Below are 23,896 nucleotides of genomic sequence, written 5' to 3' on the forward strand. Positions count from 1 at the left end.
TGTAGGCAAACTCATAAAAATAAGGTCACCAGGTTAGACGAATGGTTTACTTTGGGAGAATGATAAGGAATCCTTATTATTAGCCAATGACACCAAAGATGATGCTTAGTCGCTGTTTAAGTTACTAATCCTCACATCAATGGGTTGAAAACTACAAATGAAGTTACTTTATCTTCAAATTTATACAGTGAAAAACAATGCACAAATCAATATTTATTTTCACTTCCAAAATTTCAATCGTTCAACTTATATAAATTTTAACCGACAATAGTCCCAGTGTTGACATGACTACTTGTTTTGGTGAAAACAGGTGGCGCTCTTGTCTCAAAGCTAATTACTTTTACGCTATCAATGGTACTTCTCCCATGCAAATTAGAAGAATGAAATTGAATTGAAGAAAGATCAATAATTTTGTGTACAATGTTCGTCCCTTCGCCCACAAATTTGTCATGTGTTACTTTTGGATATAGAAGCCATGATCCTATCCCATAATTCATCTGCAACGTGTTTGCGGACGTATTCATGGTCACGTGTAGGTCGCCGTACATACTGTTATGGTAAACGCCTACATAGTAACTAAGTGCCCTTGTTGGGTTAATGTGCTTGTTAATTGGATGGTATACGCTAGTAGATTGGTTGTACCACGGTTCGGGAAAGGAACATAGTGTTGTTTTATTCAACCATGGCGTCTCCCCTAGGAGTAGGTCTCCGATGTAGTTGTGGAGTAAATAGCGGAATTGATATCCTGGATCGGCACCAGTCATTGTTGTGAAAAACCCTATGTTCATGTCCGGAATCAGTGTCACCAATGAACTATAACCCCAAGTTGTACCAGTGTGTCGTAAAACTCTGTATCCTAAAAAAAATTGCAACATATTCGATCTAAAAATTCACAATCTTGTTTTAAGGAAAGATGTTAAAATACAAAGCTCAGATTACGATCTATGCCGATTCGTATATGGGCTTTGTCGGATAAAATCGACCTTATGCAAGTACACATATACCTGTTCATGTATAGATAAAGGCAACAGTAGTATATCACTTTTCAATAGTCATAAATCTATTAAGCTAAAACAAATCCGAGTTACAAACTAAAACCGAAGGAAAAAATATACTATAAGAGGAAACAACAGCAACACTGAACCGCAACAAAAACAAACGCCAACAGACTACCAGTATTTGTTAACATCTTTTTTGTAACATTCAAGTACGAAAAGAAAGATGAATTTTGATCTTTTTGGAAGTCTTTTATTACAAATCACTTTCAAACAGTTACTAAATTTGCATAGAAATTTTTTGATTTCCTGAGATAAGGAAACATGTATTGATATTCATATGCATAATTTCGATTTTTATCCGACGCAGCTCATATATTAATATGTCTCTTCACAGGAGATATGGGTTCATATTCATTAGTCATTATTTTATATTTTCTAAGCCACCAATCGCAAGGATAAAGGACACAAATATGTAATATCAGCCCATAAAGTCCGAATAATTATTATATTATACTGTAGTGTACTGATTAGCATTTTATCTTCACAGAGGATATAAGCTTATATCGTCTGTTTAGTATTTTCCATATCCAACAGTTACGATTAACTCCCCTACCCTTCTTGGTTACGATCCACTTCAAGAAGAGGACGGAAGTGGATCGTAACCCTTGTAGATCGAAGAAACTAATTAAATTGGAGGTTTAACCGGAATTTATCACTGCAGTATAACATATATTGATATAACTACTACATTTATTATATAACACGATATATTTCCTATTGAGATATATTTATTTGTCAAGTGTGGCGTATCATACGAGACATTGGTTATATCTTTTTCTCTTATAATTGTTAACAATATACAGCCGAATCTGACAAACTAAAGGACCAGAAAAAAATATTTTCTTTTTCGATAAAAACGTTTTCTAAATTTGCATGGTAATAAGACCGGCTCGCCCTTTTCATGATAAGAAAAGTAGTTGTTATAATTGAGTTTTGCAATATGAATAACTGAGACAAAATTTCGGGATAGTGAAATTATAGATTGACTAAGATAAAAAGAAAAAAGTCTATTCACAAAAATACTGAACTCTTAGAAAATGCAAAACGGAATTTCATGGAGTTATGTACATGTATAATATAACTGTTCTATTTGGTAAAAATTTTAATATTTTTATTTTATTTAATTTTGTCAAATATTTATTTTCGTCTTTAAGTCACACGGATTTCGAAATCACGGTTGTTATTAAGTTCTCTTCAGTTTTTAAGTGTTACAATATATCGCGCTTTAAGTGATTTTAAATATGCAACTTCCGTGTGATCTCATAATAAGTTTTTCTGTGGTTGGGTATACATTACTAAATGATACAGATTTAAAAACCGTAGATTTCTGTTTTCACTTTGGATTATCCGTTTTTGTTGAAATTGGACGTTTTGGACGCACGATATTTTACAGAGTTATTTACTATCATTTTGTCGATATCGTGCGTGATGGGCTGCTCCTAGAGTATTATCAGCTCAGGCGTTCATGATTTGATATTGACACTACTTAGATTATATGATCATAAAACAAGAAATTATTCAGAAACTAAAGTTCCAACTCTCTCGAATTTGATTAGACAGAATTGACATTAAGTCTATTTGGTTATTCTTTTTTTCCTATTGTTTATATAGCTCCCTTTATATTTATACATGTACATCACTGCATAGCTTTCAAATGCTGTGTTTATAGCTTTCCTTGTGAAGACATATTCATAAAGAAAAACAACCCTTTAAACCATACAATTATTTCTTTATATCATGTTTATCTGCAAAATATAGTGGTCATAATATGTCATTGTTTTATATGTTAACGCCTCCAGCAGCTTTTGATTCATATCTGGCAAGCTCGGTAGAACAAATGTCGAAACATGATAATAATCTCGAAATTTAAGGAAATCAATTATACGCACATATTTAAAGGAATAACCGTTTCACAGATGATAGCAGATATGTTTCTTACGTCGTAACTACCATCCCCTTCCCTTTTCATGAATGTGACCTACCGAATTAGACTCATTATCGTATTTGTCATAACATGACCAACGTCACGGGTGCCATATGTCGAGCATCATCCTTCCGGAGCACCTGAGAACACCCCCAGTCTTTGGTGGGGTTCGCATTGCTCAGTCTTTAGTTTTCTATGTTGTTTCTTGTGTACTATTATTTGTATGTTTGTCTTTTTAATTTTTAGCCATTTAGATTTATAAGCATGGTATCTTTCGTCCATCTAGTTTTCCAACAACCGAAAGAATCTTCCGAAAAGTTAACTATACTCCATTTGCGGTTTTGTTTTTACTGTCAATGAGCTGACCGCTTTATAAAATGAAATAAAAACCATGAAGGCATTTAAAAAGGAAATAGAATGCCGAGAAACAATAAGTTATTTGACTGATAACGAATCAGTTGAATCCGGCTATAAAGAAGACTTGCCTCTGTATACACCATTTTTCCATCCCAAGGCGTAGTTTTCTTCTAACGAGGACACGGGAACTTGTGGTTGTGAGAAATATTTTTCTGATGTTGGAGCTGAAATAGTATTCCGCCTTCGGTGAAGTGTCGCCATATCACTCTCACTTAAGATTTGTTGTCCTGCTTGGTTACGGCCCTTACTCAAATGGAAAAGCATCCACTTTGAGATGTCCACCGCATTACTCATGATATTGGTAGAGCCGCCCATTTGTCCCCACCGTCTGCCAATCAAAATATAATAAAATAAAATTACTGCGTTCGCAGAACAATCATGCGTTCATTATTCTTAGCGATAAACTTAAAAAAAAAGAATACAATGTAATAAGAAAATAACAAGTAACTGTTATATGACATCGATTCACCTGATAAGACTGCCAATAATCACTATATTTATTTCATACCTGTGCAAGATGCATAGTATTCTAGCTTTGTCTAGTGATTGGGCTGACAGTTCATCTTTTAGATTGATTTACACGTCAAAAATTTGGTTTTGTTTTTTTATAGTGAATATACTTTCGTAAGCCTTATGCCCTTTTATGTAGAATATTAGACATCTAAGTAAAAAGTTATATAACAAAAATACAACACTCCGAGGAAAATTCAATAAAAGCAACAGTAGTATACTGCTGTTCGAAAGTCATAAATCGATAGAGAGAAAACAAATCTGGGTTACAAACTTAAACTGAGGGGAACACATCAACTATAAGAGGAATGACAAATGAACAACAGGAACACTGAAATGCAACAAAAATAAACGTCAACAAACATAGAAACGAACTATTTGATAACAACTGCCAAGTTCCTGGCTTAGAACAGGACATTTTAAGAAAAATGGTGGATTGAACCTGGCTTTATGGCTAGCCAAACCTCCAGCTCATATTTTAATGTTGAAAAATATCGCTAAAATGACAGAACTACATGATAGGAATGCAGAACAAACAAACGCAAAACACTTGAATACATAATATACTAGTACATTTCAACATGGAACAAAACCTGGTAATAATGATAATGTTATCTACATGTTTAACCCCATGATAAGATTAAAGTATGTACCTGTTCATGGCAAAATTTATTGGCACAGGACCTCCCGTAGCATCATCAGTTCCATATCCCTTCGCAACATTACCACTCAAATCAACTTTTGTCATGAATGAAGAACCTGACATTCCTAGTGGTGTATATAATTCTTCTTCAATTAGATCTTCCCATCGTTTCCCGCCAATTCTTTCAGCTACCACACTTGCCAGTCCGTACATCATATTGTTATACAGGTAAGACTCGCGAAAAGGATGTACACTATGCACCTTCTGTGAGCGACTAGAAATGTGCAATGAAAGATGTGTATATTATTTGATTAAAACATAAAAAATGAAATATCTGATGATGGTGTAGTAATTTAATTCACATATAGTTGATATCGAAAAAGAGGAATGAAAGATACCAGAGGAACAGTCAAACTCATAAATCAAAAATAGACTGCCAACGGCATGGCTAAAAAGGACAAACAGACAAACTATAGTATACATGACACAACATAGAAAACTAAACTTTGATATTGAAAGTGAGACCGTTTTACAGTTTGAAATATATCAAGTACTACAAGCTATCTGTTCTAGTAACCTTAAACATTCTGTCGATTTATGTGTTGTGCATTTGTGATTTTTGTTGTTCCTGTCATTGTCAGTTTAGTGTTTTTTCTTGATTGATTTTCAGGGTGCATTTCTTTATATCACTTGTCTGCTGTTAGTAATTGTTATAGCAAACATGAGGATATAGTTGGAGTCAATATCCGCTAAACACACAGGCACTTGTCTCAGAAATTTTGTTTGCTATATACCTTAGTATAACATATATATTAAGGTATATAGGAAAATATATTTCTGAGACAAGAACCTGTGGTTAAACATTGTAATTTAAAACTATCATTCAAAACGACAGTTGGATAAAAATTTGATTCCAGTTTCATTGTATACACGCAACCTTTACAAAACCCATAAATACATGTGTAAGTAATTGTCCCTGTAATCTGATTAATATAGTATGTTACGGTATTAATACTGGAAAGTGATATCGTTAAACAGTTGTAAAATAAATGAAGCTCTACAAGATATTTGTATAGCAATCTTGAACACTCTGTCTATTTTTGTGTTGTGAAATTGGGATTGTGTTTTACTAAGATAAGTGAGTTTTTTTTTTCTTAAATTATTTCCATAGTTCTTTTTTCGTTATACAACTTACAATAACAGCGAGCATAGTGTGATACTGTTGATGGAAAAATTCATTTACCTAGAATATTGTTATTTGAAAACTACCAAAAGTTCCATTAACACTTAATTACATACAAAGGTATTATTTACTTTTACTGTTATCTGATTTGGTAAATATTGCACATTTTTGCCTATTTTGTCATTATTATAAGGAGAGATATACAAAATAGCACACAAACAGTTAAAACCAAAAAAATCATAGTTTACCTTGCAATATCATCTCGTGTGAAATTAGGGTCCAATCTCATCAGATTATGAGGTGGGAATCCCATAGTATGAGATAGAATATCTCGTATGTTTGCATTGTCAGTACGAATATGTGTTGTAAACTTGAAATTTGGTAAAATCTTTGCAATATCAGTATATATACTCATACTGAAAAAGAAGAAAACTGAAAACTCTTAGTCATCATAAGTAATTAAAGATATTATTAGGTCTTTCCACTTTTCTGTGGAAAGACCTATTGTTTTTCTTCTGATTATTTTCTTTTTTTTTTCAGCCTTATTTTGTTCTTGCGATAAACATTTGTTTTGCAATATGTCGCTTATATATTTGGTATATGATATTGAACAGTTTATGCGCTTTTGAAATTAACCCTGCGTAACTGAATACTTTTCTTTGAAGGAGTTATCTCCCCAAACACTGTTTTCCTTGTGTTCACAACTCCTTCGCAACCATAAAAGATAAGGACAAATTTATTTTACAAAATTGCTCATTATATCCTTCGCATGATTTGTCCTATTTTGACCGAGCAATATGACCGCTCCATATCTTATAAACCATAAGTGATAGAGACCTATGATCTTTTGATTTGAGGTCCTTGGTCCAAAAAAATAAAATAAGGTCAAGGTCATATTCTCATATTTGAATTTGGCTTATTTTCACTTATATCCAAAGACCTTATAAGATATCAACAAATTAGATTTACTTAATTGTTAGTTGGGACATGTCGTAACACATACATTTTTATTGCAAGGGCACGTTGAACGTAAAAGGGAGTTTTCTCCCCTCTTGTTTTTAAAAATACGTATTTGGTGATATAACTCATTAACCAAATATAATTAAGACCTATGGTCTTTTTATTTGAGGTCCTAAGTTCATGACCTTGAAATTGATCTAAAGGTCATAGCTTAATTTGACGTTATCGATGTTGACCTTTGCTTTTATTCTATATGTATACATGATTCAGCTATGAAACTTTTGGAAAAAGGTATCAAACCATTTAACCTTGAAAACAACAACCGGAAGTGACCTTTTGTAAACCGGAAGTGGCATTTTTTTGTACTTTATTAATATAAAAGTATATAGAACCAGATATTTTTGGAATCAGTGTCAAGTAAATATTCAAATATAATCGTAAGTAACATTTTTCAAACCGGAAGTCACAAATTATCTCCCTTATTTAAAAAAAAATGTATGGAAACAATATATTTTTGGAATCAGAGTACTATGAGCTATCATTTGACGATTGTAATGACATTTTAAACTTAGTTTCACAACTTTCATATCTAAATACATTGTTTTGATGGAAAGAGCTGCAATTGTTCTCTGAACAATTGGTTTTTAATTATTATTATTATTATAAGTCACAAAAGTCATATCCTATTCAAGAATGATGTCTCCTGCAAAGAAATTTAGACCAGCGATTGCTGAGGTGTTATTTAGTAGATATAGGAAGATGTGGTGTGAGTGTCAATGAGACAACTATCCATCCAAATAACAGTTTGCAAAAGTAAACTATTATAGGTCAATGTACGGCCTTCAACACTGAGTCTTGGTTCACACCGAACATCAAGCTATAAAGGGCCCCAAAATTACTAGTGTAAAACCATTCAAGATACAAGATTCAAGATTCAATAGTTTATTAAAGTATCACCATATACATACAACTATAAACGCAATATAATATCAAGTACACAATATGAAGAATGCATGTGCCATTCTTAAAAGAACTATGAGAGACTGTTAAAAACATGTTTAACCCCGCCGCATTTTTGCGCCTGTCCCAAGTCAGGAGCCTCTGGCCTTTGTTTAGACTTGTATGATTTTTAATTTTAGTTTCTTGTGTGAAAATCAATGAACTATTATATACTAGTTTTGTGGCCAGCTGAATGACGCCTACGGATGCGGGAGTTGCTCACTACATTGAAGACTCATTGGTGGCCTTCGGCTGTTGCCTACTATATGGTCGGGTTGTTGTCGCTTTGATATATGCCCCATTTCCTTTCTCAATTTTATTTATATCGTATTACATATTAAGTTAAGAACACTTCATATAACATATACATAGATACTTACTTCGTATGTTTGGCCAACAATTTTACTAGGAGAGTAGAAGCAAATGCTTTGGACATGGACGCAATACCAAATAATGTATGATCAGTAACTGGCGAGTTTGTAGACAAATCTCGGACACCATAGCCCTTTGTCAATATAACCTTTCCGTCTTTTACAATTGCTAGAGCAAGTCCGGGATTCTTTGTATGACATTTCAGTCCCTAAATGGAGAAAATGCTGATTTATCTGTTTTCAGTGTTTGAACTGTAATTGTGCACAGGTTTTTTTTTCTTTTTCTTCAGTTATAGACTAGTACGATATTATCATATTACCTTAGATATAGGAAGATGTGGTGTGAGTGCCAATGAGACAACTCTCCATCCAAATAACAATTTAAAAATTAAACCATTATAGGTTAAGTACGGCCTTCGACACGGAGCCTTGGCTCACACCGAACTACAAGCTATAAAGGGCCCCAAAATTACTAGTGTAAAACCATTCAAACAGGAAAACCAACGGTCTAATCTATATAAACAAAACGAGAAACACGTATATATTACATAAACAAACGACAACTACTGTACATCAGATTCCTGACTTATGACAGGTGCAAACATTTGCAGCGGGATTAAACGTTTTAATGGGCCCAAACCTTCTCCCTTTTTCTGAAACAATAGCATAACATCACAACATAGAAAAACATACGATAAAATATCAATGTTCGCATATAAGCTAACTAAAAAGGGGGTTGGGGGCTCTGGACCCCCCCCCCCTATTCTCTGTAAACAAAAAACACTAATGAAGCCTATCACAGTCAAGGTTCAGATTAAAGCATTACAAGATTATTCAGAGCGTCATGACCACAAAGCAACCCTTGTCAAAACGTGGATATGGACCTATGTTCGTCCGACTTAGTAACTTACTATCAATGGTACCAATTTAACGGAATTGTTGGTAATGTAAATGCATATTCCGATATAATTTTGTACAGCAAGGAATAACCGTTATCAGTTATCTTAAGGTTAAGTCAAAACCAAAATCATCAAACTAGGTAAATCATCTCAAATTAAAATTGCTGTGGAACTTGCAACCTGGTATCTTTGCAATTAATTATTCAAAACTCATCAAAGTTATCACAGAAAAATAGTCTGAAAAAAACCAGAAGTCTGACAAAATGTATCTTAGATATCTGTGGTTTGTCATGTTGTATCTTTCTTTCTTTTACGATCATTCTTTGTATATTTTTTTTGGTCTGAAAAGACGTGTCACGGAGATTCACATGAAAACTTAAGAGTTCATACATTTTTGTTAACAAGAGAGAGAAAGGCAGTATTTCCCGTCCATTGAAGTGCATTGCTAGCATAAATATTTACAGTGGTGAAATAGTAGAACACCATTTTTCTGTTAAAATATTTATTAATGATTCTAGTAAAACTTACAGCATTGATATACTCATCCAAATTAGCCTCTAAATTGGCGGTACTGATACTGTCTACTGTGCAGATAGTATATATCAAAATGATTATAACAGTAAATAATACGTTAGTACCGGCCATACTGCTAGTCACCTGTTCCTAATATGACTGTGAAACACCATAGATAAGGTTGTTATATTTATCTTTATACGATTTGAAACATTTCGGCTTGTTTAATCCAGTCCAATCCAATATATTGACCTCAAGTCATTTTAACAAATAAAACAGATAATTCATCCAATTCAAGAGGATTTTTTACTTGAATCATTTGCGTTATCATAGTGATGGATATACAGACTGAAACTTCTTTGAAATTCAACTTTGATAAGATATACAGGCGTATTTTCGAAACCCATTACTTTAGTAGTTAAATATGTGTATTGCACGAGTCTGTAGGGTGTGATGTAGAAGATTTTGTTCTTATGGTCAGATATGGCACCTGAATATATGTCAATTGTACATATAAATAACTTGTTACTGTTTTTTTCGGCAATTTATTAATGTAGGTGAAAATATTTAAATCCCGTAAATCGTAGAGACACATCAAATAACAAGAAAACACTTGGTTGATTGAGTGGTCTCCAAAAAGATAATTTGATGCGACTGTCATACAAGTGAGAGGTTTGGCAATCCAGGTTTAATCCACCATTTTCTGCATAAGAAAATATCTAACAGTTATTATCCATTTGTTTGATGTGTTTTGAGTTTTTGATTTTGCCATTTGATTAGGGACTTTCCTTTTCTAATTGTCCTTGGAGTTCATTATTTTTGTGATTTTACCTTATACCCGTTCCTCCAAAAAGGTAACATCTGCAACGATGCATTCATCACCCGAAATATGTAAAACAAAATGTCACTATTGGAAAAAGGACACAATCTGGAAAATTACAGATCAGACCATTATTCTAGAATATAACATTCTGAGACCGCAAATACATCCCATTAGTTAGTATGGACACAAATGCATCGGCCCACTTATTAGTGATGGTTGTTTACACTAGAGACATAGAAATATAACGGAGAAAAGTAAAATATATAATTTTAATCCGATTGTATGTGTAAAAGGTATTAAAAAATACCCAGGCAAATTAAAAAAGGTGAAGTAAAAAGAGTGACAAAATGAAACACTATTACTAAAGAACCAGGTGAAAACAACTGCCATATTCATGAAGATGGTGTGTTAAACCTAAAATAATATAAAAACATATACAATGGTAAACAAAATGAATTACAATAATGACAGTATCTAGTAAAGTTTATGTTTACAATGTATCTATGTGAAGATTGATATATTCTGATTGGCTTTCTGTGAACAAAACAAGTTTCAACAAACGACTCTCTGATCATATCTCAGCTAATAATAAAAGCTTTGAGTCTTAGTCACCTTTACATCTTGTCCAAGATTACTCTGGTCTCTTACTTGATTGGGCTATGGCGCAGTCTACACCATCTTGCTCGCACTAAAACAATGTTAACCCGGCCAACAGCCACCCTACTCGCCTATGAAATGCTTTTTTTACACCATACCTTTGAATGCTATCAGAAGGTTTTTTGGTGTATAGTAAAACTCAAGGAGAAAAAAAACAAGTACCCATACAACACCAAGATCAGTTTAAAGACTGTCAAATTGTTATTATGGGCAAAGATGGGATCAAAGATTTTGTGCTTTTTACTTTACTCTAGTATATAACATTTCCCTCAGTTTTAGTTTGTAACCCGCATTTGTTTTTTTCTCTATCGATTTATGAATTTTGAACAGCGGTATACTACTGTTGCCTTTATGTATCCCAATTGCTATCGACAGCTATGTGTAAGGCTTTACCTCTTTTGTTTTTAACTAAGAGTTTTTCTGTGAAATTCTCATATAAAAGTGGTTTTCATTTTAGATAAAATATAAATACAACCAACTTTTTTAAACATTATCAATCTTTAGTTGTTATACTTCGGTGTTTCTGTTGTTTTGTTGTATTTTTCCTGTAGTTGGTGTATTCCCCTGGGTTTTAATTTTTTAAAGTAACTACTTGAAAAGCTATGATAATGTGACCATATTAACCTAAGATCGACTTTGCCTGCGAAGTTGGTTCTTAGTTTCTGGATTATTTCTAAATTAATCAACAGAGAATTAAAAAAGGTATGGTATAATGTCAGTACAGAAAAATACGATTGACTGATAAGTTGGCAATTCTAGACATTTGAAAACTTCAATTTATTATCATTATGACATATACCTTAAGAAATAAAGCAGCAAAACAAACAACTCTGTGTAAAAAAGTAATTTTAATTAAAAAAGTGACATGATATTATATGTACAATGATCCATCAGACGGCCCAACATATCCAATAGCTATTAAAATTACATCTACTAAAGTCCAGACACCTAGTCCTCCAAAACTGAACAGTTTACCGATTCCTTCCTTCCATAGTCCGAGATAGAATCTGTCAACACCAAATCCACCAAGTGTTATGCTGAAAATAAGAAGAATTGATTAAATACATCATATCTGTAATATGTACAATAAACATTGATAGACAGAGGAAAACAAAACAAAATATATAAACTTAATATTATTCATTTTTTGTTCAGGTTTATACCAGATATACAAGATATACTATAAAAGGTACAAAAAATGTACTATATTGCAATTGGAGTGGCAAGGGTCGTCATGCTAGGATTAATAACTCAATATCATTTAATTGGAGAGATTAAAAGCAAGTACTGTGAATTCAGAGATTATAGGGTTGATTTATTATTTTGAAGAATGCTCACAAATTAATGTGAGGCCTTAAATTTAGTACACTGAGCATACAGATGTGAAGCATGTATATTCAGATCAGATGGACTGAGACGTAAGATCTTGGAAAGAAATATGCTATTTTTCATATATGAAATCAACATTCTATTTATTCCTAAATCAAATCAACATATAGGAGATGTCTTCAAGAAAAAGTAAATGGAGATGTGATGTACATACAACAATGTAGCAGCAATCTAACGACACAAACATTAAAATCTCTTTGTGTCCTTAAAAAAATCTTTACACATTTTAAAAAAAAAATTTAATGGTTAACTACTCTTACCTTAAAATGAGTGCTGTTGACCATTTATATCCACTGGTCCAGTTACATGGCAAATTCTTCAGGAATGTTCTTTGTCCTAAGGAAATAGATTTTAAAGTAAACTTAATTAACTTTTAAAGTAATTTCTTTTATTGATCAAATGATTTATAATAGAATGTATAACAGCCATGGTCTTATATTTTTTTGGAAAAACAGTGCTATGTTAATTTCTATGTGCATTTATAAAATTCTGAGGACAATTAAAATGAGTTGAGTGTTATACCATGAATTTACATATATAATAAAACAAATGTATAAGCATTTCAGAAAGTTCAATATCATGATTGATTTTAGATCATTTAACCTTTCAAACCCAAAATAGATCAAGATCAATTCCAGTTACCTCTCTTGCACCACTATTTTCTTACATCTACATCATTTGACCTCTGCTAGATAGTTGTCTCATTGGCATTTGGCAATCATACGATTCATACCAAATCACATTTGTTTTTAAATCATGTACATGTACTTAAGGTGGTACCTAACAATACAGGGAGATAACTCTGTAAAGTCAGCTGAACGTTTTAATTACGTTGTGTTGTAAAGGGAATAATAAGCTTCCCAAAGATCAAAATTGGTGTTTGTCAATCTGCTTTTAAACCAGTGTAATTTTTCTGACAAAACGGTTGGTTCAAAATTTATGAAATTTTTATATTTTTGTTAAAGGGTAAATTAAATACTTTGTCAAATTTTATCGAAATTAAAGGAGCCTAATTAATTTTAGTGAAAGTGTTAGGAACCACCTTAAGTATAGATGATAAGGTTTCTTTTCTTGTTCTAGGTTTGGCTATCCACAAAACCAGGTTCAACCCACCATTTTTTCTTAAAATGTCCTATACCAAGTCACTGTCAGGAATAAGACAGTTTTTTAACTTATAGTTCGTTTCTATGTATGTTGCATTGATGTTTGTTTTTTGTTGCACTGCAGTGTTCTGTTGTTAATTTGTTTTCCTCTTATAGTTGATGTGTTTCCCTCCGTTTTAATTTGTAACCCAGATTTGTTTTCTCTCAATTGATTTATGACGTTTGAACAGGGTATACTACTGTTGTCTTTATTTACTTACCTAGACATAAAACATTGTCTTTTACTGTACATTGTGCTATATATTTTTGTATCTGTCCATTTATAACTTGACATGAGGCATTTGTTGTATCACATGAGTAATTAGACTTGTCCAACTGGTAACAGTATTTACATTCATGAGTCCTGTTAAATTTTCTCTGACCCTACAATAGAAAATATTTATATAGCAACAGTGTATGTACATGTATATCTCTGTTGTTAGAGTTTGTTGACTATTAAACATTGCTTTAAACAAGATTATTTAAATAAAAATTCATCAAACACGTTTCAAACTCTGATAGATTTTCTAATGAACACAATAAATATAGAATGATATATTAAGTAACGCTTGGATGTAACTTATAAGTTGAGACTGTTGAAGTCTTTCTCTTTTGCATCATTTTGTGATAATGATAATTCTGCAATGTAGGTGTCTACATTATGTGTTATCCACTCCAAATATTTATATTCCATAGTGAACCAATAATCAACATCTGAACTGATTAACAACTTTCTCAATTTGATAGCACTTTACTTACTATACAACGTATCTCATCTTTAACTTGACATTCTGATGTTTCATTAGGTTTCCCGTAGAAACAATGTTTATTGTATTTACAGTTGATACATTCTCCTCCTAGTTTATAACATTGTACATTATCAGGACATCTGGCATTAAACTCTGGTGCTAATGTTGTTGTTGTTGAAATTGTTGTACTGTTGACATCGTAAGAAGGGGAAGTAACTTCTTTACCAACAGTTGGTGTTGACCCTTGACCTACAATGTATATTTTGAAAATGTTAAAATATTAGCTTAACATTTTAGCAGACTTAAAACAACTTTTGATTGGTCGCTTATGCATCATTTTACTTTTTATGAACTTTCCCTTGGTGCAAATTTGGTAGACTTGGACCTATGCATAGTCATTATGGTCATTGAATCATGATAATAAATTTAGTTAAAAAATGCACCCTATATAATATATATAATTCATACATTTGTATATACAGGGGCGTAGCTAGGTATTCAGTCAACTGTAGGCACAAATCGGCAGGGGGTCTGGGGTCCGCTCAAGGCCCCCAGCAGGTCCAGGGCTGCTGGTAGGGGATTCAGGGGGGCAGAGCCCCCCGACAGAAAACAGTTTTCAGCGTTTTAGCTGCAAAATTTTATGTACAAAAATATTAAATTTACTGGTTATCTAATCATGGAAATTATAATATACATGATGAAAAGTTCGAAGAATTATGAATAATTTACCATAACATCTGACTGGTGAAAAACGCAGTACAATCAGGAACGCAGGATATAAAAAAATATATATTTCAAAGTATGCATTGCCCAGCATAGATCAGCGTATCCCTTTAATTAAGCAGTACACTCTGTTTGGTATTTTCATATCTAAGACTATCCCGTTCTGACTGATATATACATTTAACTTAATTTATAGTACGTACATATTGACAATCCTTCATAAAAAAAATTAGGCAAGTCGTTTACACTGATATTACTATATAATCAAACTATCCTTTTGGCTAGACATCAACCATCATGCAATGCAATCTTTTGATTCTTAAACCTTCACCCAAGCCACACAAACACATACACACATAGTCGATGCCTAATCCAAAAGTTCTGATCTGTTCATACTCTCGTAACAAAATTCAAGAAATTTATATGTCTTTATATCTTCTACTGTAAAATCCCTACCTGCTTAGAAATTTGAATAATTGTGATCATTACACGCAGATCTGAGAGTACTCAAAATTACTGGAAGCTTGTTGATTGATCGATTTTTAAACATCCAGTGTCAAATATTTATGCAAATTCAGGACAAATTTTTTTTTTACAATAAATGCAACAGGGAGCTAGGTCCTGTAATAGGTGCCGTATAGAACGAAGGTCTGGAAATTTGAAAATGGCATGCATTGGAAAATGATGGATTACTTGGATAGGAGCAGAAATTTTGCCTGTCAGTAGACTAAATACGAACTCCTCAAAGAGTGGCATTCTCTCTACAACTAGGCATCAGATTTAATGTCCCCATTCTGACCAGACGTGAATGCGTATTCATACATCCTGTAAAGCGATGGGCAAAAAACGGACGACCAACATTGGCAAAGGTTTGATTGTAGGTCGGGTGAAGACAAAGTGGAAAACTAGTTGAAAACTAACAACAACTAATTAAAAAAATCATGTGTATAAGTTTTGATTCATTCAAGTTTTTGTTCATAGAAGTGAAATGATCAGTACCAACAAATGACCAAAGTTCTAGTTTATATATAAGAGGGGGAGGACAGGGGTAAGGGAGACAGGGAGAAAGGGGGTATGAGAAAGGAGAGGAAGGCTGGGAGAAAGGAGAAAAAATAAAATATCTCTCCTTTTAAAAAATGATCTAATATTTCAAGAAAAAATATCTCAAAAGGAGATGTTTTATTCAAATGGGAGAAAGGAGAACTGGGATAGGAGAAAGGAGAAGAGGGGTGGGAGAAGGGAGAAGGGTACCCCCCTGTCCTCCCCCTCATATAAGATAAAATCATATAAAAACATTCAATTATATCCAATATTCCATTCACTAAGGATCGACGAGAGGCTAGTGTACACCTGACATTCGATAATCAAAGAGTTTTGACAACTTCACTGGCGTTCATCTACAGATAACGTTGTTTATACATGATTTTTTTTAATTAAAAAAAAAAATTGTGAAAAAATTATGTGTAGGCACGTGCCTATAGTGCCTAACGGCAGCTACGCCCCTGATATACATGTATCATTGAATTCCTTTTGCTTAATTTCAACTCCCATGACAACTGATGTATAATTATCATAAACTTTTAACAACAGCACATACATTTTGTTTTGTCACATTTCTATATTTTAGAGGAAATTAATATGGAAAAGTGATTTAAGGAATAACTTCAGAGAGCAATGAAATAGATTTAATGGTTGGGTGGGTCGGGGTAAAAACAGTCCTGATCCCGAAATCCTGGGCTTAAAAACAAAAAATCCTGACAGCCTGATATTCAAAAAAAAGAATTCTTGGATCCCGAAAGGGTCAATCCCGACCTTAAAAAGGCCGATCCTGGAGTCCTGATAAAGGTCATAAAGTTGTCACATATTTAGACCTATAAAATTAAAGTATATGTAAACATGATACATGTACAAGTGCATTGAATATCAATGACATATAATAAAATTTAGGATTAAAAAATAAAAGATTTTATATTGATGAATATAAAATGAATATCTATACAGCATATTGTCTTCGTCATGTTGAATCTTTTTTCAGATAATGATGAGATACCAATCTTAAATCAATAAATGCCACAATTATTGAGTAACAGGCAAATTCTCAAACGCATATGACAACTGAATATATCTAAATTCAAGACTTTCATACCATTTACATTATCGTTTGAAGAAATAACGCATGACGAATGAATCAAGAGTATAATAAGTAAATAAATAGAAAACATGAAGTTGTTCATTTGTCTTTCATTGTTTACTTCCTGTTTGGAATGATAGAAATCGGAACGATTTCGGAGAATGAAACGTCTTTTTTACGGACTTATAAAACTTTCTAGCTTTCATTCCTGTTGCGCCTTGTAGACCTCTTTGATAGAACTAGTCTACAATATTATAAAATGTATTATATAAACTTTTTTTTATTATTACTGTTGCGACTCGTAGACCTCTTCGATAAGCTACAATGATCTACAATATTTCTGATTTAACAAGGATTTGCCATAGTAAGACTTACTATACAAATCCTTGAATATTATCTGGGACTATTATTCAAAGTTAGTATAATAGTCCCAGATATTACAGACTTTTTACCATATATACCCGAAATTTGCTTCTCCGTTCATGAAGTTCAGAATTGTGAAAACGTTCTGGTAGTAATAAATCATAGTAAACTATTTAAAAAAAATCAGTATTACCCCCGGCATTCAGTTGCAATTTTGATTCTAGATTGGACAATACTGAACATTGAGGACATTGATCATACTTTATCTTTTAATGACATAATTAGGGATGCTGTTACTATTCACGGTTAAAAATCAAGAATTCATTATCTGTGTTCTGATGTTTAAGAAGACCTTAATCTGAACATACCCGGCATATATAAACCAAGGACGTATAATTGAAATATAAGTCCTTGATATTTTAACAAGGATCATATAGATTTATTTGGGATATTTGACGTTGATGGTAAATTTTAATGGTATCATCTGTCTCATAGACTACCGATAGCCAGACTACAATATAACATGGTTATTGTATCAATGATCTTATAAATACTAGGAACTTTTTCGGTAATGGCCATGCAGTTATTCAAGTTCTGAAACTTACAAGTTTTTTTGCCAAGATATGTGCTGTTCATTCTATGTTGTTTGACCTTTCTATTCTTTCTTATATTTTTGTTCCTCTAATCACATAAGTATGTTTTGCGATCAAGTTCTAAGTGAGAACGGAAAGCAATCTTCAAAATGTTGATGGTTTTCTGTACCGAAAGAAGAAGAAGAAGTCCATCAGACAGAGCTCTTTCTGAACCTTGAAAATGAGGTAAAGGACAATGGACATATGACAGACGGAAACTTCGTAACATATGACATCTGTATATAATGTATGAAGCATCAAGTTTTTCACCTTCTAAAATATAAAGCTTTAAAGAAGTTGGCTAACACCGACGCCGGATCACTATCCCTACATGTATGTCGAGCTCGACAATCGCTTAACTCGAAACCGTAAAACTAAAATTTATAAAAATTAAACGGGAGCTCATAACTTTAGATATAAACAATTCATCAAAGTTTCTTGCTAATTTGAAAAAGCGTTTTTGATAAATTGTCCTGATATATTTACGAGTCGGCTTACGGACGGAGGGATAATAGTAAAACACACTGCTGTAAAGGGGCGTATAAAATCGGACGACTCGAGGAATGAATTGTAGAAGTTTGTTTTCTTTAATTTTTCAGTAAAAAATACGTTATTTTCCTCTTTATACGCACCCCTTTCAGCTCATAAAATTCTGAGAAAAACGTGTCTTGTGATATACTTCCTATATAATTAAAGTGATCAAATTACTAATTGAAAGATTGGGAAAGGAGTGAGTCAGGAGTGTAAACAAAACAAAAATTGATATAATCATACTGTTCCCAGATATAATATTGTCTTGTATATATATCGCATAACTTTTTAAGGTGACAAATCAAACTGGCCTTCCTCCTAAATATATTGTAAATAGTTGCTTTTGAGCCGATGTTTCTGTGTTAAAAAAAAGAACTATCATCTTTAAAATTATATTAAACTGAAGATGAATAGGCTTATTTCATAAATACATTTGATTTATCCATATAAATCTCACTTTACCAGGTTTATTCTATTGAAAAAATTGGAGCTTTTCTAAAATCTGTGTCAAATTCTTTTATTGCTCCAAATAATTATGCCATGGAATAATTTTTTATGCAACACTCAGTGGAAACATAATTTAAAGTAATCTTCTTACATCTTTGCCATTCAAATGACAATTGAGATAGCCCTCAAACCTAACTTCCATGTAATTGAACTATACAACTGTCATGCAAGTGGCAAATTCCTGCAACAATTAAATAACAAGGCAGTTGTTTTCCACTTGTTCTGTTGATTGGTAGCGTTATTTTAGTCAGGTTTTGTGATGGATTTCTCCTTTTTTCAATTTGCCTTGGGAGTTCGTTGCCTAGTTACTATACTATATATAAAAATATTAATTTTCGCGAACCATTTAGGTCACGGAAATTCCAAAATATGGCATCAGTAAGGAGAGTTGTGCAAATAATGTGAATACACAGAACCCCCATCCAAATTATCTTTAGCTAAAAGTATTCATCATTTTCTATTTTATATGTACTAACAACATTCCATTTTTCTATAATTTCGATTAAAATATTCCAAAATCTGAGTTAAAAAAAGTCAAATGCCCAAAATAAACATTGTCTGATTGGTTGAAGTACTGTGGCGTCAATGATAAGCATAGCAAGCCTCGATGTAAAGCACACGCTTCACATGAATAAGGAGAGTTTTACAAATAATGTGAATACACAGATCCTCCATCCTATTTATATTTTGCTGAAAATGTTGCAATGTTCATCATTTCTGTTTTGATTCTGCTAACAACATTCCATTTTTTCTTATATTCCGATTTATATATGTGGAACCCGCAATAAAAATAGACGGCCTCAATGATTTAAACGCAACGCAAAAAATTCCGTTGACCCTGAATTCAACGGATCGATAATAGCATCATGATGATCACCATCAACAAAATGTTTACCGTTATCTTTGTGAAATTTCAGTTATATAGTTCTTTAATTAGAGAAATTTTGGTAAGTATTACTTATTAATGTTAAGGTTCTACTGATGTGCTTCTCTAGACCTTTTTGACGGTCCGTTTTATCCCATTTATCTCAATATTATCTCCGATGACAGTAATGTCAACCCGACCTATTCGTGTCAAAAGTGAAAATCGCATCGATTTATTGAACTAATTTCTTATTAAACTGTGCATGCATTATTTCTGTATTATATCAGAGACATATAATACAATGTATTATATGTCTCTGATTATATGATAACCAATCACATTCACGTTGCATGTTTGCATGAAAATGGTCATGTATTAGTGAATTGTAAGGGCGATGCAACTTGAGGTCAGTGCGCGATCACGTGAAATTATTATTTGTAAACAAATTTAAAACATGCTCCCGCGTAACACGTGTCTGAATTATCCTTTCAAAGTGTTATGAATCTTTCAATCACTATTTTATGAAATATTTCTAGGTTTGCATATCAGTAGTCAAAGTGAATTAAACGTAGTTCTTATTAGTTTTTTTTTATATATAGAATTAGAAGGTAAATCTACATAAGGGGGTCTCATTTGGGGGGGGGGGGGGGGGGGGAGGGGGGGTGTTCTGATCCCAGATCCCACTTACTGTTTTGTCAGATTCCCATATCCCGCTTACACTTTGTACATGAGCAATTTTCATTTTTTTGTCATTTCCGGGGTCCTGCAGAACCCCATTTCCCGTTTTCACGACAGACCTCACTTCCCGTTTTCATGACACAATAATTTGACTTTCACTTTTCACGCTTACGAAAAATTGTCAATATTGGTCACGCTTAGACCCAATGAGACCCACACACTAGTCAGTATTTAACTTCACCCAAAAAGATGACTCAACTTCCCTCTATATTTAAAACCTGCATACTAACTTAAACAGCATTTGCTCCCCTTGAACACTATTTGGCCCCTTCCGTGTCATTTCCCTTTAAATTTGCTGAAAAGTCATACTTTAAGTCCATTTACAGTAACGGCTAATATTTGATTTTACCATCTCAATTTTCATATTGAACACATTTGACCACACATGTATTTTTGTCATATATGAAGGAGGTTTTAGGTCATGTTTTCCTAAACACCTTATTGCTATTTGTCTGTCTGGATTGTTAAAACCATAAAATCAAATATTGATGAATATGCAAGTTTTCAACAATCCCGGAACATTAACAAAGATGTGTGTGAGAGGATGAAAATTACCCTTCTGGTGTACTGATATTTTTAGCACCCCAAGTGAGAATCTAACTCAGGACTTTCAGCACTGTAGCCATCGGTCTTAACCACAAGATCACGAACTCACATTTGATGAACTAATTTCTTCTATATTAACTGTACGTGCATAAATTCTGTATTATTTGATAACCAATCACATTCACGTTGCATGATTGCATGATAATGGGTTCTGTATGAGTGAACTGTAGTGTATTGCAAAATTAATGCAAATTGTGACGTCAGTGCGCCTTCACGTGACATAATTATTTGTAACCAAACCGGCTTCTCATGCAATGTAACGGTTTATTTCGTCCTCTGTGATATTTTATCCTGAGGATAATTTGTCCCGGTAATTTTTTTCCAGGCATGGTATTTCATTTCACAGGTTGATTTTTCCCAGAGGAGTGAAAATATATCAGATTTCTGTGTTATGCGGATAGTATGTACGGGTATATATTTGCCGTATTATATTTCACAGAACCGTGTGAAATAGAGTCCCATTAACTACTATGTAAGTTACTCTCAATCAATATATACCTGACTATAATTATAAAATGTTTACAAAGGTAAGCATCTGTCTAGGGCCAGGTAAGGGAGGGGAAAAATTAGTATTAGTACTATTTCGCAGAACGATAAACAGATGCATAGACAGACCAAGGGGGTGGGGGAAATTTAGCTGATGACATATATGTAAGAAATCATTGAAGCTTGATGGGAATGGGCAACCCTCTGGTCCATCAGAGCCCCCACACCTTTTTGAAAAGTTCTGGATCTGCCACTGAGATTTGCAGGTTTTCTTAGTAAAGATACCTTAAAATATCACAAAATGTGTGCTTGCCAGACCATAGTTTACATTTTTTTTCATATTTTGCCGTGTCAAAATGACCTAAATTTAAAGGACAGTATATAGACCCAAAAATGGTATATCACATTCTACACATCAAGATTTTAGCAGGAAAGACTGCCATTGGAGTTTTTAACCATTGTGACTTTTTAATATGATCTACTCCACTAATTAAAGTCGTTGAAGTAGAATATTTAATGTAGGTTAGTCCACATTTTGGTATATATTAATACATGTTGTTCCTAGATGCCTGTTATAGACTTCAATATTTATTGTTTATTGAAAATAAATGGAATCAATTCTTTCAGAAAAGTTTAATTCTATGGAAATGTATCCCCCCTTTTATAAGTTGAAAAGGCTACATAAAAGGAAAAATAAAGTGAATTTTGGAGAATTATTAAATGTACATGCATTTGAAATAATTAAGATATATTGTTTCAATTTTTTTAGTTCTAGGGTCCACATAACTACCATTTTAGAAAACGATTTCAATGCTAAGTCTATTAGAGGGATATTTGATTTTCATTGGTTGTAAATATGGAATCTTATTCAGTGGCAAAGGAAATAGACACTGACATGACTGACAAGTTTTAGATAACATTTTATATAGTTTTGAATTTTTCTTCGTCAGTTGACTAAAATTAGATGGAGGTGTGTTCTAATTTCCAACAGAGGAGCAATCAACCTATATCAATATGTGCATGAAGCAAATTGATAGTTGCTAGATACTGAATGATTATATCCACAATAAAGGTTTAACCTGTGCATATATACTTAAAACAAGATAAAAAAAGTCATGTCTTTTTCAGGACTTCTGAATCCAATCATGTAGTATGGAATGTTATTGAGATATGGTTTGGGTGGATGGATGGTCATGAAGGACCTGTAGTACAAAGTATATCACTGGATTTAGCTCTTTGTCTAAGTGTATTGTTAAAGTACTTTGCTTTGAGCTCAGTTCATTGTTATGCAATTCATTCTTTGTGAAATTAAGATTTGACAGACAACTCTAATGGACAAGGATTTGTCAAAGTAGTATCATCTCTATGTACAATGTAAGTATTCAGGAGATAAAAGCATTCTATTTTGATTTGAACCATACATTTTATAAAAAAAAGTGGGAACAAATTTACCAGACAATGCTACTCCCACTACTAGCAATATGATGCTAGGTTGTTTTAATACATCTGTATTGCCTGTTGATCACTCGGCCCTGAGTGTAAATGGTCCTTCAATTAGGAGGGAAAAAAATTATAAGGCCTATCCAGTCTAAGGGAGCTACCATTTTATTTTTATGGGGGGGGGGGGGGGGGAATTTGAAAAAAAGGCAGGACAGGATTTTGAGTAAAAAAGAAAGGCAGGATGAGTAACTTGGCAAAAAAAAAAGGCAGGATGACAATTGTTGTAAAAAAGTCAGGATAAGCTAAGAAAAAAAAAGGCAGGACCGAATAGACTGAAAAATAAAAAGGCAGGACAGAGATTACAACTAAAAAAAAAGGCAGGACAAAATTTTTCATCCTAGCCCCCCCATAAAAATCAAATGGAAGCTCCCTAATCGATTTCTAAAACTATACTTCATTGCACATGTTCAACATTTTTATACAACCACAAAAAAATTGGGGTCGTAAATTGGTATCCTGTCCGAAAGATGGATGGTTTCTGGATAATAACTTTATTATAAGTAAACAGAAATCAACAAAATTATAACACAACGTTTATAACCACAAAAGGAAGCTTGGGATTGATTTTGGGGGTTCT

At 33.0% G+C, this 23,896-nt stretch overlaps 2 protein-coding genes across 2 annotated transcripts; both read right to left on the reverse strand.

Moving 5' to 3' along the window:
- Window positions 1–193: 193 nt before the first annotated feature.
- Window positions 194–9,639, reverse strand: LOC134716322 (gigasin-6-like). Its single transcript, XM_063579235.1, has 6 exons — window positions 9,493–9,639; window positions 8,075–8,274; window positions 5,984–6,151; window positions 4,563–4,826; window positions 3,468–3,727; window positions 194–856 (listed from the first exon to the last, which is right to left on the reverse strand). Exons 1-6 carry the CDS (start codon window positions 9,607–9,609, stop codon window positions 258–260), a joined length of 1,608 nt encoding a protein of 535 aa, XP_063435305.1. The 5' UTR covers window positions 9,610–9,639; the 3' UTR covers window positions 194–257.
- A 2,147-nt stretch (window positions 9,640–11,786) lies between these two features.
- On the reverse strand, window positions 11,787–17,253 carry LOC134716323 (TM2 domain-containing protein 3-like). The gene is made up of 5 exons (XM_063579236.1): window positions 17,107–17,253; window positions 14,248–14,486; window positions 13,710–13,872; window positions 12,607–12,682; window positions 11,787–11,994 (listed from the first exon to the last, which is right to left on the reverse strand). The coding sequence occupies exons 1-5, from the start codon at window positions 17,192–17,194 to the stop codon at window positions 11,829–11,831; spliced, it is 732 nt and encodes a 243-aa protein (XP_063435306.1). The 5' UTR covers window positions 17,195–17,253; the 3' UTR covers window positions 11,787–11,828.
- Between the last annotated feature and the right edge of the window lie 6,643 nt (window positions 17,254–23,896).

Source organism: Mytilus trossulus, chromosome 4 (genome assembly GCF_036588685.1).
Source record: "Mytilus trossulus isolate FHL-02 chromosome 4, PNRI_Mtr1.1.1.hap1, whole genome shotgun sequence".
Lineage (NCBI taxonomy): Eukaryota > Metazoa > Mollusca > Bivalvia > Mytilida > Mytilidae > Mytilus > Mytilus trossulus.

What these genes read in the sequence shown, in the direction of transcription:
- LOC134716322 (XM_063579235.1), bottom strand. Translation starts at nt 9,609, where the DNA reads ATGGCCGGTACTAACGTATTATTTACTGTTATAATCATTTTGATATAT. An exon ending in TGGATGAGTATATCAATGCT is followed by an intron (nt 8,275 to 9,492) that starts GTAAGTTTTACT and finishes TTCTCCATTTAG; the next exon opens with GGACTGAAATGTCATACAAA. An exon ending in ATAAATTTTGCCATGAACAG is followed by an intron (nt 3,728 to 4,562) that starts GTACATACTTTA and finishes TTTGATTGGCAG; the next exon opens with ACGGTGGGGACAAATGGGCG.
- LOC134716323 (XM_063579236.1), bottom strand. Translation starts at nt 17,194, where the DNA reads ATGAACAACTTCATGTTTTCTATTTATTTACTTATTATACTCTTGATT. An exon ending in AAGATGAGATACGTTGTATA is followed by an intron (nt 13,873 to 14,247) that starts GTAAGTAAAGTG and finishes TTTCTATTGTAG; the next exon opens with GGTCAGAGAAAATTTAACAG. An exon ending in AGACAATGTTTTATGTCTAG is followed by an intron (nt 12,683 to 13,709) that starts GTAAGTAAATAA and finishes CTATTTCCTTAG; the next exon opens with GACAAAGAACATTCCTGAAG.